The sequence below is a fragment of the Sporobolomyces salmoneus genome (genome assembly GCF_050403485.1).
Source record: "Sporobolomyces salmoneus JCM6883 DNA, S_salmoneus_JCM6883_v1_ctg54, whole genome shotgun sequence".
In the NCBI taxonomy this organism is placed as follows: Eukaryota; Fungi; Basidiomycota; class Microbotryomycetes; order Sporidiobolales; family Sporidiobolaceae; genus Sporobolomyces; species Sporobolomyces salmoneus.
In genome coordinates, this window is record NW_027481109.1 from 1 (window position 1) to 14,383 (window position 14,383).

General features: G+C 50.8%; 5 protein-coding genes across 5 annotated transcripts; 3 read left to right on the top strand and 2 right to left on the bottom strand.

The window, feature by feature from the left end:
• Positions 1–2,175: 2,175 nt before the first annotated feature.
• JCM6883_007074 (uncharacterized protein) lies at positions 2,176–4,815 on the bottom strand (the record flags this gene model as incomplete). Its single annotated transcript, XM_076634195.1, has 1 exon — positions 2,176–4,815. The coding sequence occupies one exon, from the start codon at positions 4,813–4,815 to the stop codon at positions 2,176–2,178; it is 2,640 nt and encodes an 879-aa protein (XP_076485781.1).
• A 230-nt stretch (positions 4,816–5,045) lies between these two features.
• On the top strand, positions 5,046–6,008 carry JCM6883_007075 (RNA binding motif protein 18; the record flags this gene model as incomplete). Its single annotated transcript, XM_076634196.1, has 5 exons — positions 5,046–5,122; positions 5,187–5,313; positions 5,382–5,462; positions 5,533–5,654; positions 5,726–6,008. 5 exons carry the CDS (start codon positions 5,046–5,048, stop codon positions 6,006–6,008), a joined length of 690 nt encoding a protein of 229 aa, XP_076485782.1.
• Positions 6,009–6,490: 482 nt separating this feature from the next.
• JCM6883_007076 (thaumatin family protein) lies at positions 6,491–8,061 on the top strand (the record flags this gene model as incomplete). Its single annotated transcript, XM_076634197.1, has 8 exons — positions 6,491–6,686; positions 6,751–6,774; positions 6,842–6,906; positions 6,975–7,000; positions 7,073–7,251; positions 7,326–7,482; positions 7,555–7,802; positions 8,012–8,061. 8 exons carry the CDS (start codon positions 6,491–6,493, stop codon positions 8,059–8,061), a joined length of 945 nt encoding a protein of 314 aa, XP_076485783.1.
• A 104-nt stretch (positions 8,062–8,165) lies between these two features.
• Positions 8,166–12,023, bottom strand: JCM6883_007077 (uncharacterized protein; the record flags this gene model as incomplete). Its single annotated transcript, XM_076634198.1, has 3 exons — positions 8,166–9,517; positions 9,580–11,328; positions 11,399–12,023. 3 exons carry the CDS (start codon positions 12,021–12,023, stop codon positions 8,166–8,168), a joined length of 3,726 nt encoding a protein of 1,241 aa, XP_076485784.1.
• A 194-nt stretch (positions 12,024–12,217) lies between these two features.
• JCM6883_007078 (PAPA-1-like domain-containing protein) lies at positions 12,218–13,837 on the top strand (the record flags this gene model as incomplete). The annotated part of the gene is made up of 3 exons (XM_076634199.1): positions 12,218–12,884; positions 12,949–13,233; positions 13,302–13,837. 3 exons carry the CDS (start codon positions 12,218–12,220, stop codon positions 13,835–13,837), a joined length of 1,488 nt encoding a protein of 495 aa, XP_076485785.1.
• Positions 13,838–14,383: the final 546 nt, after the last annotated feature.

Consider the following 14,383-nt stretch of genomic DNA (forward strand, 5'->3'; position numbering starts at 1 on the left):
TGTTCTAACCTGTGGATTGAGCGCTTTAGTTCAATCATTCCGAGGGCTGTGGATTTCAACTCGAAAATTCGCTTCTCAGTCTGTTCTCCGGAGAAAATTGACTCAAAACCTCAATGAGGGCACTGAGCAGGCCTTATGGTGTCATAGTTGTCAATACCAAGTCTTGCCTCATGACTACTATCATGGTGAGACCAACTTGCGCGCAAGTCACCCTGCATTTGTCAGAATTTTTGAGAGGACATCTTATGATACGTATCAACGGTAGGACCGAGTCAGGTAGCACTTGCGAGAAAAGTAGAAATCATGTGGCAAAAGCGGAATGAGCTCAAAATCTACAGCGGTATTTTCCCTTCTTGCGAAAGTTTCCTTTCTCCCTCTCAGCCCTGTACTCTTTCCATGACTGAGTCTGAGTACGCTCTCAGAACCCTCTGAAGTTGATCGCTTGCTCGAAAGAGACGAGAGAGACACAGTCAGACCAGAGAGTATTATGATTCTCAGCTGCTTCTTTAATCATCCTTCGCGGCTCTTTCTGCTGTTCTGTCTCCACAGATCTTCTACGAAGAGCTCTATCAGATCGTAGAACCCGTTTCCTTCCTCGTAGTACGTCTGTAGACTGAGATAGAAAGATGCGCGTATGCGCCGAATTCGGCGCATCCGGCGCAGAGTTGGTGCTTTCTCTGCGCCGATGCGCCTTACCCCGCACTCGATGCGCCGAAGGTTTTGTCTCAGCGTCGATGTCGAGAAAGCAGACGGACAAAGCGCGAAGTACTCTCCATGGACCTCGAGATATCGTCGCAAAGAACGTCTAGACGGTGCGACTTGCGGAAAGAATGGCTCACGTTCGAGAAATCGCCTTCGGCGCAACGTCAAAATTTTCGGCGCAAAGTTGGATTTACCGCTGACACATTCTTTTTACTGACGCCCTTTCCTTCTCGTTATCAGGTTGTCGTCACTTCTCTCCGGTTACCATATGTCTTCGTCGAAGTCTTCGTATCGAAACTCAAGGCTGGATCGGGGTGAGATGTTTTGGGGGAACGATGCGACGTTCAACGCCTCGGGAATTTCGCGAACCTGCTTGTGCCCCAATCGTCCGCGGCCGCAGACTCTCTGCGGTGACGGTGATAGGGGTACATGCTCGTGAAAAATTCTTCGGGCGTTCAACGTTGCGCCGCACCGCCAGGCCATCTCATTGCGATCTGTCTCGGAATCACTTCGACTCAACTTCGTCGCCACTTCACGAAGACTCTTTTCTTCAACTTCAACATTCTTCTCGTGAGTCGCTCGTTTGCTTCACTGCGGTGACTACGGAGTGAGGCGTTCTGGAAGGGGGTACACTTGATTCATCATTCCGAGGCAGTCGGTACTCAAGAACCGGTTCGAAGCAAGCGTGATCTTTCCAGATCTCGCCCCGCCTTCTCCGCTGGTCGTCGGTACCGTCGGTCCTGATATGACTCGGAGTTTCCTCTTCCAGAGCGTCTCATTGCGACCCCGTTTCTTTTTTTCAGCTTGGACAGACCTCGGAAGTTTTGCTAACGAGCTTTCTCCCTACTTCATAGGTCGATATCGTCCCTCGCTCGGCCCTTCGGTGTCACCTCACTCTTCATTGCTCGTCATTGGAGCAACCAGAGGCCATAGATACGGCGGTTCGTCGAGTATTCCTTCCTTACGAGCGATGGTCTCGACGTTGCTCTGCGCGACGACAGTCAGGTCTACCTCGACAGGACCAGAGCCACTGGTTCGATCCGAGGCGATCTGACAGTCAAGCCGAGGCATCATCGAGCTATCGTTGGTGAATCTGAAGGTCTCTTGATCAACCGTCGAATCCATTGTATCTAGTTGCTTTCTTTCGCTGTAGTTCCCCTCCCTCCTCTACTTTGACATTGTAATCATGGTCATCTCAACTCTTCGATACCTTCGACTCACGAGAGAGACCTGCTCAGAACCGTCGAGGATCTGTCGCGTAACGGTTCCATTTTGATTTCTGCTTATTCTCGCTCTCGCGATCCCACACGTGTCTGAACTGCAATGCGCTAAACGTTCCAGACTACTCATCATCTGGCGCTCAGCTTAGTTCTGCTACTCTCAGCTGAAACCTCATCTCGAATCGATCAACCTTTAGCTCTTTTTCCATTCTCAAGCTAAAATCGTATTCTTTCCTCGCTCTCTCGATTCTTTTCACTGTTCCTCCTTCCGCTTCGTCCCCAATCTTCCCACTTCAGCTCTCAACCCCTCGCCTTCCCGACTTTCTAGCATCGCCCTCAACCCTTCGACCCCAACCCTCTCCATCAACCTCTGCAGAATCATCATCGCTTCTTTCTTACTCTGCTCTTTATCCCGCGGGGATCCGAGTTGTCGCAACCGGAGGGATTTGAGGAGGGTTGCGTAGAACCGAGGAGAGAACGAGTCGGGCGCTGAAGAGGCGACAGCAGAAGAGGGGAATTGAGTTCGAATGAAATCGACTAGATTGGGAGAAACGGAGGAGGGGATCTCGGAAGGGAGAGTTTGGTGTTCGAGTGAAGAGAGAAGGAATCGGAATTCGTCTAAATCGTGATCTCCTCCTCCTCCGAGTCTTGCGGATTTCTTTGCGTATGCGGAGAGGAGAAGAGAAAGATGAGGTAATTCGGGTTTGATTCCTAGACTTTGCATTGATTGAAGGATATCGAGGAGTTGTTCACAGACTGAATCGGAAGTCGAGGTCGAGGTTGAAGTTGGGGATCGAGAGTTTTCGAGAGTGAGTAGAAGAAAGGGAATGAAAGTGTATGGATCGAGAGGACTCTTGCGTGAAGGTTCGACGGCGAGAGAGGATCGAGATATTTGTTGTTTCTTGTGAGAAGGGACGATTTGCCACGCCATTGGGTCAAACAAGCTCGTGAAGATTCGACGAAGATGTTGAGATCCTCCTGAGGTGGGATGGGAGGTAGTGAAGAGGGGAACGAGAGCCTGCATGACGATTGAAAGAGTGTAGGCGTTGCAAGTCGTCGTTTCGAGTCGTCCTCCTCCTCCTCCTGCGGTTTCATTCGATTCGTTCCTCCTAGTTGAGACGGTTCGGAGAGTAGCTCCTTTGATCCCGGCGATTAAAGCGAGAGGTAGTCCTTTCAAATTGAAATGGTCCCTGAACCTCCTTACGACGAGCTTCAATTCCCCTTTCTCTAGATCCGCGAGCATTCGACAAGTCACCCAGAACCCTCTTTGCCAGTAAGAATTCCTGACGAGGTTCTCGATCGTCTTGAGCACGACGGCGCCGTTGTCGTGAGATTCGAGAGAGTGAATCAAGGTCGAGACGGAATGAGCGGAGGGAAGAGGTCCTTTCGTGAGAAGTTGAACGAGTTTTTCGAGTGCGAGGGAAAGTTGAGACGATTCGACGAGTCGAACGAGGAGTTGAGATTCGGTTTGACTAGTCGTTCGTCCGTAATATTCGGAATCTTCTCCAGTCAACTTCGAGTACTCTTTCCATTCGACGGGGAGTTCGGGAGGGAGGGAGAGGGAACCTTCTTCGATGGAACTGACGGCATGTTGATCTCGGAACGTAGTGAACGCCTCTTGTGCTGATGGGTTCCCTCCTCCTCCTTCTTGAGCCGATCCGGCAGTCGAAGAGTCGTGATAGGTTGAAGATCGAGCGAAATAAGGACTCCAACTCTTCATTTTCTCGTTTTGAATCCTAACCAACTTGTTTCCCTCGAGTTCAAACTGTTTAAATACTTTCTCGAACAGATCGAATCGATCTTGAGTACCCAATTGAGCGAGGATGACGAGATAGGTGTTCTTTCCCAGTTCGAGAGGTCGACGGGGCGAAACGAAGGAGGGATATTGACGAGTTGAAAGGAGGATTTCGATAGCTTGATCGACTTGACCGAGGTTCGTCAACGCTTTGATAATCGCCTCCCTCGCCCGCACGAGTACCTTGAACGATTCCCGGTTCTTACTGTCGAACCATTCTTTCATTGACCGAAATTCTTCCGCTTCCCCTTCTCCAGGGACTCCGAACTCGTTCTTCTGTCGAATCAACTCGCTCAACGAGTACTCCCACAGCTCGAGCGCCATTCCAACTTCTCTTCCGTCGAGAGCCATCTCGAATATAAATTCCTCCGCTATGATTCTTGTCTGACCCTTGCTCGCCAACATTTCCCCAAACAGCCTCATCTCGTTCAATAACTCCATCTTCTTCCCTCCTTCTCCCTCCTCCTGCGCTTCCGTCATCTCAACGAGAGAATCCTCGAGCTTCTGTACGAGCCCCCTCGAGAGTTTCGTCGCGAGTTGAAAATACCTCCTATCCAACTTCCTCAACCTCTCCGTCCTTTCCACTTCTACTCTTTCTCCCTGTACGAGGCCCGGAGTCAACTCCCACCATTTCAACCAATCCTTCCCTTTTTCTCCACCTAACAAGAAGACCTGTTCCGCAAATTGAGCGAATTCGTATCGCTTCTCGATATGAACTTGAGTCGATTCGAGTTCTTGTAAGAGGGAGAGAGCGGTTGAATAATCTTTCGAACGAAGGAGGGATAGGAGGGAATCGGTTGGGGAACGAGGGGAGAGGGAGGGGGAATCGAGAGATGAAGGAGGGATTGAGGAATATTCCGCTGAGAGGGGGGACTCGAAGATAGCTTCTTCTGGAGCTTCTCGGGTTGCTGCTGAAGGGTCGAGGGTGGGTATGGAGTCGAAGGGACGAGTAGGGAGAACGGAATAAGTCGAGGAAGAACGAAGTCGGGAAGGGAGAGAAGAAGGGAGAGGAGTAGCGAAGAAAGGAGGTCGAGGAAGGTGCGTGAGGATACAGTGTTTGATCTCTATAGGTAGACTGATCAGTCGTCTAGTTGTCATCTTGTACGCTGTGAGCAAGCGAGAGAGAAAGATGAGAGATGAGATGAAATCCTCGGAACGAGGAGCGAGAGAACAGGACTTACCGTGGTTGACCTGAATGGATTCTATATGATATAACTATCTATTCTCTGTACCTCAGACCGATTCAGGAGCTCCGAACGCGCGTCGATGAATGGGGAGAGTCCGAGAAACATTCTCCTTTCTCTCTCTCCACCACTTCCGCCTCGCAAATGTCTTCGACACCATCAGCCTTAGGTCTATCCGAGAAGCGCCTCTACGTAGGCAATCTTTCCGCCTCTGTTGACGAGTTCGTTCCCTTTCCCTCTCTTCCCCTCTTTCTTGCTCTCCCGCAGCTGACTCGCATGATGTAGGTACTCGTTAATGCAGATCTGCGCGAAATATGGCAAGATCTCGAAACTGGATTACCTGTTCCACAAATCCGGCCCAATGAAAGGAAAACCTCGAGGTTATGCTTTCGTTGAATACGCTACTAAAGAGGTCAGTACGCTGCCTGTCTTGCGCTCAGATACTGTCAAGCTGAACGTAATCGTGGTGTTGTACGACAGGAAGCGAAACGAGCGATGGTCACTTTGCACGATAAAGTTTTGAGAGGGAGGAAATTGGTCGTGTCTCTAGCTTCGGAACAGGTACACTGTCCATGGCTTCAGATCGCGTCTGACCGACAGAAGACTGACGACAGCTGCACTCGGTGTACAGGAACCGAAAGAGTCAGGGACGCTCGTAGGAGGAAAGAAACGGAAAGGGTCGGGAGCTATTCAGTCTGATTCTTCGAGACCGACGGCGATCTCGCTGCTGAAAGGTCAAGGAGTAGCTCATGTGTACGTAATCGCTTCGTTGGCTCCTCCGAGCGCAAGAAAATACTGATGAGCTCGAAGAGGATCTCGTACAGACCTACGAATCGGAAAATCGCAGCATTGGAAGCTAAACTCGCCGCGATCAAACAGAAGAAAGATCCCTCATCGTCAAACACTCCACCAGCTGCCTCGACTTCGTCAGCGGACCACTTCTTGAACGATCTCTTACCCTCAACAACCACAACCGACGACAGCTCGTCAACTACGACAGATCAAGCCACCACAAGCAGTACTGTTACAAGTAAGATCGATTCTGCGAAAGCAGGGTTACCGACGAGACCTTATTTCGAGTCGAATGATCCGCCGAGGGAAATGTAACGGCTTGCTCCTTTCGTTACGTTGTGTGTTCGTCCCCTATCTCTTTCATCCTATCTCACTTTGTACTTTATGCTTCTCTTCTATTGTTGTTGGGTATCAAACCAGTTCATTTACCTCTCGATTCGGCTTGCAAAGTTTTCTTCCCTCCTCTCGCCCAAGTCCTTCGAACCCTGAGCTCAGACTCCGTCCCGTACGTCGGCGTGTTGACCGAAGCCAAGGACGCGCAGACAGACCGAAACAGCTCACGTGCGCACGGACGACTCAACGTATCCGCTCGGACCCCTCGTCGGTTTCATTCAACGTACGAACAACACAAACGCCCCTTGTCTGTTCAACCACGCCCATCGTCTCTCGTCCTTGCTCTTCATTCTTCAAGACTTCGAGACTTCACGGCTGAGCCGTACCTACTACCCACCACTTTCGTTCTCCCACGCTCTTTCATTTCCCCTCCTCCGCTTTCTCTTTCCTCACCTCGATCAATCATGCATTTCCTCCCCACTGTCCTTCTGCCGCTCGCTCTCCTTCTCTCCTCCTCAACCTTCGTCTCGGCGCGCTCAATCACCGTCAAGAATAATAAAGGAACGATTTGGCCCGCTTTGTTTACGAGTTCCGGAGAAGCCCCTCGTCACGCGACGGGGTGGCAGGCGAAGAAAGGGACGAAGCAGAAGGTAGAGATCGGTAAGCTAATCGTTTGTATAAGGTGAAATGACGGGAAAACTGACCGTGGTCTGAGAGCGTTTAGCTGAGAATTGGTCGGGAAGGATTTGTGAGTCTTCTCTCGCGCTTGACTGATTGGGAGATGAGACTGATTAGGAGTGAGAGCTGGGAGATAGGGGCTCGTACGGGATGCAAGTTCAAGAAAGGAGAAGTTTTGCCTACTTCTTGCGAAACTGGTGGAGTACGTTCGATTTCTTCCCTCCATTCTTTCGGTCCCAAGCTCACGACTTCGCGTACGATGTCTCGTAGTGCAACGGTGGTCTTAAATGCAACAAGTAAGTCCCCAAGCTGTCCCTCTCCATCTCCCTTCCCCTACTCGAGCTCAGCTCTTCGCTCTATTTCGCCAGATCGGGCGGTATGGGTGTCCCTCCCGCTACCCTCGCCAAATTCACCTTCACCCCCTCTCTAGATTGGTACGATATCAGTATCGTAGACGGTTCGAACCTCCCGATGTCGATTTCGAACAACAAGAAATGTCCTGCTCCGAAATGCAAGAAGGATATCAACAAGGGTTGTCCTGCTGCTCGTACGTTCTCACTCATCCCTACTCCCTGCTCATCTCGTCTGAGAGTGACTGCAAGCTGATCGGAGGGGAAACAGTCTCGCATTCGAACGAGAAAGGAAAAGTGGTCGGTTGTTTAACCTCCTGTGCGGCGAACCTCGATGGGAACCCGGGTAACTCGAGGAACTGTTGTTCGGGTGCTTTCAATCGTCCGGAAACTTGTCCGATCGCAAAAGTCGCTCATTACAACGTCTTGTGAGTCATCCTCTTCTCCATCAATTCTCATCGTTTCGATCGACTGACGAGGGATCGGGTGGTTGACTGTAGCAAGAACGCTTGTCCGGATGCTTATGCGTACGCTTATGATGAGTCGAGTAACTCGGCTTTGTGGACTTGTGAGGCTGATAAGGAAGCGGATTACACGGTCACTTTCTGTAAGTATCCAAGCTCCGGTCATCTACATGTCCAAGCTCCGGTCATCTACATGCTTCGTCAACTGACGTTCCTCCTGTACCCCTACGTCATAATGATCACACAGGCCCTTGAACGTCTCGGTCGCATCAACGTCTGGAACGGTGAACAGCATCACTTTTCGTTTTCTTTCTCCGTGTCGTTCACTTTTCCTTTTCTATTTCCCTGCCTTCCGTTGGCTCTTCCGCTTGCGAATCGAGCCTGTGTCCTTCACATACTTCTTCCTGAGACTTCTTTCCGATCAATGCGAGCAGAATGGAGAGAGCCGCGGAAAGCGAGTGTGAGAAGACTAAGCGAGAGGTTTTGTTTGCAGAGGATATCACAAGAGAAACAGAGGTATCAAGTCGAATCAAAGGGGGGTAGATAAGAACGGAAAACTAAGAGGGGTTGCGAGAAAACTTGAACTAATAAAACATACAAAAACGAAAATCAAGTGAAAACAATCCTGCGAGGGAAGCCTATCCAACTTAAGGTAGCCGCTGACCTTTGATCACTAATCCACTCGACGAACCCTCCTCGACTTCGGCGGCTTCGGCGATGATTAGCTTGACTTCCTTCCGAGTTTGAGCCGTTTCATCCCGCTTGATTCTGTCCCGCTCTTCTTCCGTAACTCCTTCTTGCTCGCTTGTTTGAGGGATCACGACTACCTTGACGTCCTCCTCCGAGTTCGAGTTCGAGTCCGTCGTTGAGATCTTTCCGTCCTCCCTCTCTGCGCTCGTCGTCGGTAAAGGCATCGTCTTGATCGTTCTCGTCTTGACCACTTCTTCCAATTCCCACTTCTTCTTGCACAACAACTCCCTCGCATCATACTTCAGTCTGATCGCCTCCAAGTCGGGTAGCGTTTGACACGAATTGACTTGTCTCGTAGTTTGCCAACCTCTTTCGACCAATTCTTCAGTCGAAGCGAGAGAACCCCATAGATCCATGACTGGTAAACTCTCCCATTCGGGTAATTGTCCTCCTGGTAAGGAATCGACGAGGGAGGAATCGACGTCGAGCAAAGGAACTTCGAAAAGGAGTTTCTTCTTTTCTTCAACTTGGGACGATTTGACATGAGTTCCTTTCTCGAGGTGATTCGTCGATAATGATTCAAAGTCGGGGTAGTTAGGATAGAGCATCGTGTAACCCCGAAGGTAGACGAGTTCGATAAAGTATTTCTTCCAACTTTTCGGCCATTTGTTCGAACGAATCGATGGAACGATCGGTTCTGAAATCGGTAAGGCGAGTTCAGAGAGTCGTAAGCCGAGGTAAGAGTGGAATTCTCTCCATTGTTCGGGGAAGTAGACGGCGCCCCAAGAACAAGGGATTTGGGAGAGGTAAGGAGTTGTCGAAGAGAGGGAAAGTGAATCGAACAATTTGTGAGCGTCGAAGGGTTGGCGTCCTTCAGGTCGTAGTTCGATATTCTTTTGTTGATATAACGATACTCCAAATAATCGAGAGGAAGCGAGTCGGCCAGAGAGAGTGTAACGGTATTTGAGAATCGTGAATTTGAGCCAACCGTGAAATAAGGGGGAAACTTCAACGTCATCTTCGAGGAATACTCCATACGTGTCGTTCGACGTTGGGTACCAAGATTCGACGATTGCGGGCATGAGACCACCGAGGAGGATTCGATGTCGAAGTTGGAGAGGACCGTGATTCCAACGGAAATCGTCGACGAGTCGATGAGTGAGTCGATCGGCAGTTTGTTCGAGATTGATAGAGAGGGAAACGTCGTCGCCGAAGTAGTGAGCGGAGCGGAGGGAGAGGAGAAGTCGATGAAGTGAAACGGGTCGATCGTTCGTGATGACCGAAACGTCGATTCGTGGCGTATGCCAATCTATTCGCGCGAGGTGGGTCAATCACACTATCCCTGAATAGCAACTTGAAAGCGGCACTCACGTCTCAACGCTTCGATCGGTAGCGCGCCAATCCATTCCGCCCTCTTCAACTCTTCCCTCTCGACTCCAATCACCGTCATCTTTCCCTTTCCACCTTCTCCGGCTTTCGTCGTCAATTCTTTTTCCATCCTAACTCGTCCTAATCGTTCCCCTCCCTTTCTCACCCCAAACATTCCTCCCATCCACTTCAAAACTTCTTCGAATTCCCTCGCTCTTGATCCATCGCTCAAGTAGAGGACGACGGCAGGCGAAGGGGAAAGTTTCGAGTCGAGCATATCGATGAGAGGGAGTGAGATCGATGTATCGGCTTGTGAGGTTGAGGAGGAAGAGGAGGAAGACGGGAGTAGAGGAATGATTTCGAGATGACAGAGTTCGTTCTCCCGATCTTCCCATTCCTGATCTCCAGCCTCCCAATCCGCAACGACAATCCTTAGCTCCCTATCCCCTCTACCCAACCCACCTTCCCCTTCTCTTTCGTCGTCGTCGCCAGAGTGAGATGCTCCAAACCGACAAGCGATTTTTCGAACCGCCTCAAGTTCTTCTTTCCCACTTAACAATAAAACTAAACTTCCTTTCCTCATTTCCCTCGCCCGTTCCAACGCGCTCAAACTCAGTCCACTAGAGACGGAAGAAGGATTCGAGGAAGATCCGCCTTTCTTTCGATCCCCTTTGATCCGTCGCAATCCTTCTCCTGCCCCTTTATTCAGCTCGAACCCTTTCCTGATCACTTCCAATCCCTGTCTACTATTCTTCGGCTGATTATCCGACTGTAAATTCCTCTTCAATCTCTCGCAAACCCATCCATCCAACTCCCCTCCTCCCTCTCCTCCTGCACCACTTCGACCGATCTCCTCCGAAGTAGATGAAAGAGGTATAGGTAATGCGTAAGTCGGAACCCCACTCTTCGTCCAAAGAGCCCAAGAAAGACCGATCTCAGGAGGTAATGAATCGATCATCGGGACTGCTTGGAGGATCGTTGGAGAGGTCGAGGTAATCGTCAACTCCTCCGAATCATCGTGATCGGCGGAAGAAGAGGAGGAAGGGGAAGAGTAAGAACGAGGAAGTAACCAAGAGACAGGGAACAGAAAGGGAGTTGAAGGGATCGAAATTCGAGTAGAAACGCCTCCTCCTCCTTTTGCGTTCGTCGCAGGGTAGATACATCGATCTTCCTTCTCATTCTTGGTAGTCAAAGCGAGTCCCCCAGCCGAAACGACCGAACTTCCGAACTCTTTCGTCCCAAACGCATGTAACAAACTCTTTACATACCCCTTCCCTAACGCATTCGGAGGTAAATGTCCATCGACAAACAGGACGAACTTTGTCTTGATCATCCTGGTTTCGCCTTTCCGAGCGGGGAGGGCGGCGTTAGCGAGGGTTAGGAGAGGTGATTCGTTTCGATCTGTTGGGGAATAAGAGAGGATCGAGACGAGGGGACCGAAGGAAGTGAGGATTGATGGAAGAGGTTCCATGCCGGAGGGACAGAGGAGGAGGATTTGAGACGGTGCGAGAGGGGATTGCGAAACGAGGGAAGTGATCAAGGGGTGTAAGTGGGAGGCGAGGAGTTGGGAAGAGGAGGTAAGGTGGATCAGAGCGGTGTAGTCGCCGGTTGAAGAGGAGGGGGAAGAAAGAGAAGAGGGGAGTTTGAGAATTTGGGAGAGGGTTAAACCGGAAGTGAGCGATTGGGAGACGGGCTTTGGTGAGGGTGGACGTCTGGATAGAGTGGGTTTCGGTAATAGAGCGGAAAGATCCTCTGTGCGCGTATCGAAAGAGGGTCAGCTCAAACAGATCAATCGTTCGAAGGGAATAAAGGGAAGACTCGCCTGGAGACAATTCACTGTCGTCTACTTCCCACCACCGTTCCGTCAATTTCTTTCTAGGTTGATGTGTCGGATTCCATCCCCTAAGTAACCAATACACAGCGAGTAACGTACCCAAAATGGCGATTATTCTCGACCATTTTAGTCTCCTCCCTTTGAACCCATACAACGTTGCATAACTCCCTCTTCTCGCCGCACTTGCTGTTATCCCATTCGTATTCGAGCTGCCGAAGAGTGGTCTCGAAGAGGAGGTAGAAGGAGAGGAAGTCGAGGAATGAGCTCGAGAACTGAATTCACCTCCAATGAAAGGGATTTCCGATCTCTGCGTCGAACTCTGTTTCCTACCCGTTACGATCTGATTCATCCCAATCACTGTCTGTGAACTCGTTTGATCCGGTGGAGTCGGGGAAGTGTCCCTCCTTCTCGCTCGAGGTGAAGTTGTATGAATCGAACTTTGAGGATACAGAGAGTCTGGCGATTCACAGTAATCTCCTCCTCCTCCTCCTACTCCTCTACTTGCGGTTGATAGTGTCGTTGTACGGGTTCCGGTTGAGAGAGGTGGAGTCGTAGATCTAGAGAGGGAAGATGGGGAAGTATCGATCTTTCTCAATCGTTGTGACGGAGGCATAGAAGAACCTAAAGAGGGAGGTCCTGGTGTGGGCCCCTCTTCAGTACCGTACAGCCAGGATAGGAGTTGCCGAGTGAATGGAGGTCGAGCACGAACTTGGCGAACGTCTCGAACGAAACACGTCCCTCTCTCTTCCTCCTTTCCCCTGTTCCTCACTCCTGGCTCTCCTATTCACGACGAGATAACAGCAAAGCATGCCACCCCGTATCCGATCCCCAACCCCGTCCGACGAAGAAGAAGATCAATTGATGGATTCCCCTCCTCCATCTTTCGCTCCTCCTCCTCCTTCTCGTCCCACTACGATCAAGATCAAACCGCCTCTCCCCCCGCCTCCAGCACCCGCACCTGCTCCGGTCGCGTCAAGTTCGAGTGGGAGAGCGAGAACTAAACCGAAGAAGTTCGAGTACGATGATGAGGAGGACGAGGAATTCGATGAGTTGGAACAGGATGAACTAGAGTCTGAACCTGATTATCAGGAGGAAGAATACGATGATGACGGGGAAGGGGACTACAACCCAGGAGGAAGCTCTTCGAGGAGGAAATCGAGTGGATCTACTCGAACTTCCGGTCGAAGGGCTTCGGGCGCCGCAAGTACGACAACACAAAAGAAGAGTACGAGACGCTCCTCTACTGCTGCCGCTGCGAGCGCGACGCAACAGGAGGGAAACTCGGGAATCAAGATTAAATTCAAACTTGGAGGAGGAGGAGGAAACGAGTCTGCGACGATGCAGAAAGCACCTAGTACGACTGGTAGCGTTACTTCGGGGAAGGGGAAGGGGAAGGGAAAGAAAGAGACGAGTAAGGGAAAAGGGAAACAGAGTGCGAAAGGGAAGGGGAAAGGGAAAGGAAAGAAGAAAGCAGGTGAGCTCGCGCTTCGTCTCAGCTCTCTCGTTTAGGTGAGCTGGAGCTTTTCTTCGAGTCACAGGTTCAGACGACGACGACTCGGACGAAATCTCCCTCGAATCGGATTCTGATGGAGCGGGATTAGATTATTCCGATATCGAAGACGATGAACTTCTCGGTCGTCCTGCTCATCAGGAAGGAGCAGAAATCGATCAACTCGATGAAGGTGGATATAGCTCGCACGGATCGGATGGAGCGAGTTCAAGTGCTGCTGGGAGTTCGATTTACGGAGGGAGGAAAACTGCGAGACAGAGAGCGAAAGAAATGGGTGGGGATGAAGCACTCGAGCTGATGAGTTTACCTCACCGTACGCTCAACCTTTCCCTTCTACCCTCATCCTTGCTGGAGAGTGAGCTGACTCTAAACGTGCTTCAGGTTCATACAACAAACCCGCACCTCCGACTCTGACCGCCGAAGAAATCGCCTTACAAAAAGCCGAGAAATCTAGGAAACGTAAACATCAAGCCGATAAGAAACTCGAAGATGCGAAAACTGAAACGATCAATCGACTCCTGAAGAAACAAGTGGGTAAAGCTCCTACTCCTTCGGCGAGTGCGGCTCAGGCGAAGAAGGCCGGCAAATCGAAGCTGAGTAAGAGTATCACGGCGAGTGGAGATGGGTCGGATGAGGAGGGAGGAGAACAGGGAGCTCCGGTGGTCGAAGAACCGGTTCAGGTTTTCGTTAAACCGAGTGTTGCGAGATGGGTTAGCAGTATCAGGGAAGGGGAGTTCAAGTTCAGCTACTCGGTGCCGGAGGGGAGGGAGTTGGTCAAGAGTGGAGCCGCTGTGTTAACGGGGGAGAAGAAGATTCGAGAACCGCCAAGGAAGAGGATCTTTACGCAGGAAGAGAGGGAGGAACAGAGGAGATTGAATCAGAGCGGCTGGGAGAGGGTCATGTTGGGAAGAGCTTGAGGTACTTCTTGAAGCGTTGTAGGAATCTCGCTTTCCATATTCTCTCTTTCTCTCGAGTCCCGACCTTCCGATTGCACTCGCTTCTCCTGCCTACATCACTCAACATCCACTCCGACTTTTCGATGCTGTACAGGCTCCGTAAGCAAGGACAATCAGAGAGCTGTCTGCCAGAACACCACTTGCTCTCTTTACCCTCGAGCTCCGTCGACAGCTCGCGAGCGCCTCTTGTCTGTGCTTTGGACGTTGCGCGAACGTTCCTTCTTCTTCTTCTCGGCCTCGTGGTCGCATAATCGCATTTTCCTCTTCTTCCTTGCGTGCTAAATCGTGCTGTCGCGAACAGGTCACACGTCGCATTTCCATCTCTTACCTTACTCGCGTCGAAACTGGACATCTGCCGCTTCCGACTACACGCCAGATCACGAACGTCGCTCCGAGGACAAATGCCGGAGAGACGCAGGACTGAACTCACGAAACAAGGACGAACGTTAAAAAGGACCGTGCGAGGGGATCAACACTTTCTTCTTCTTCGTTCCCTTTCATCCCATT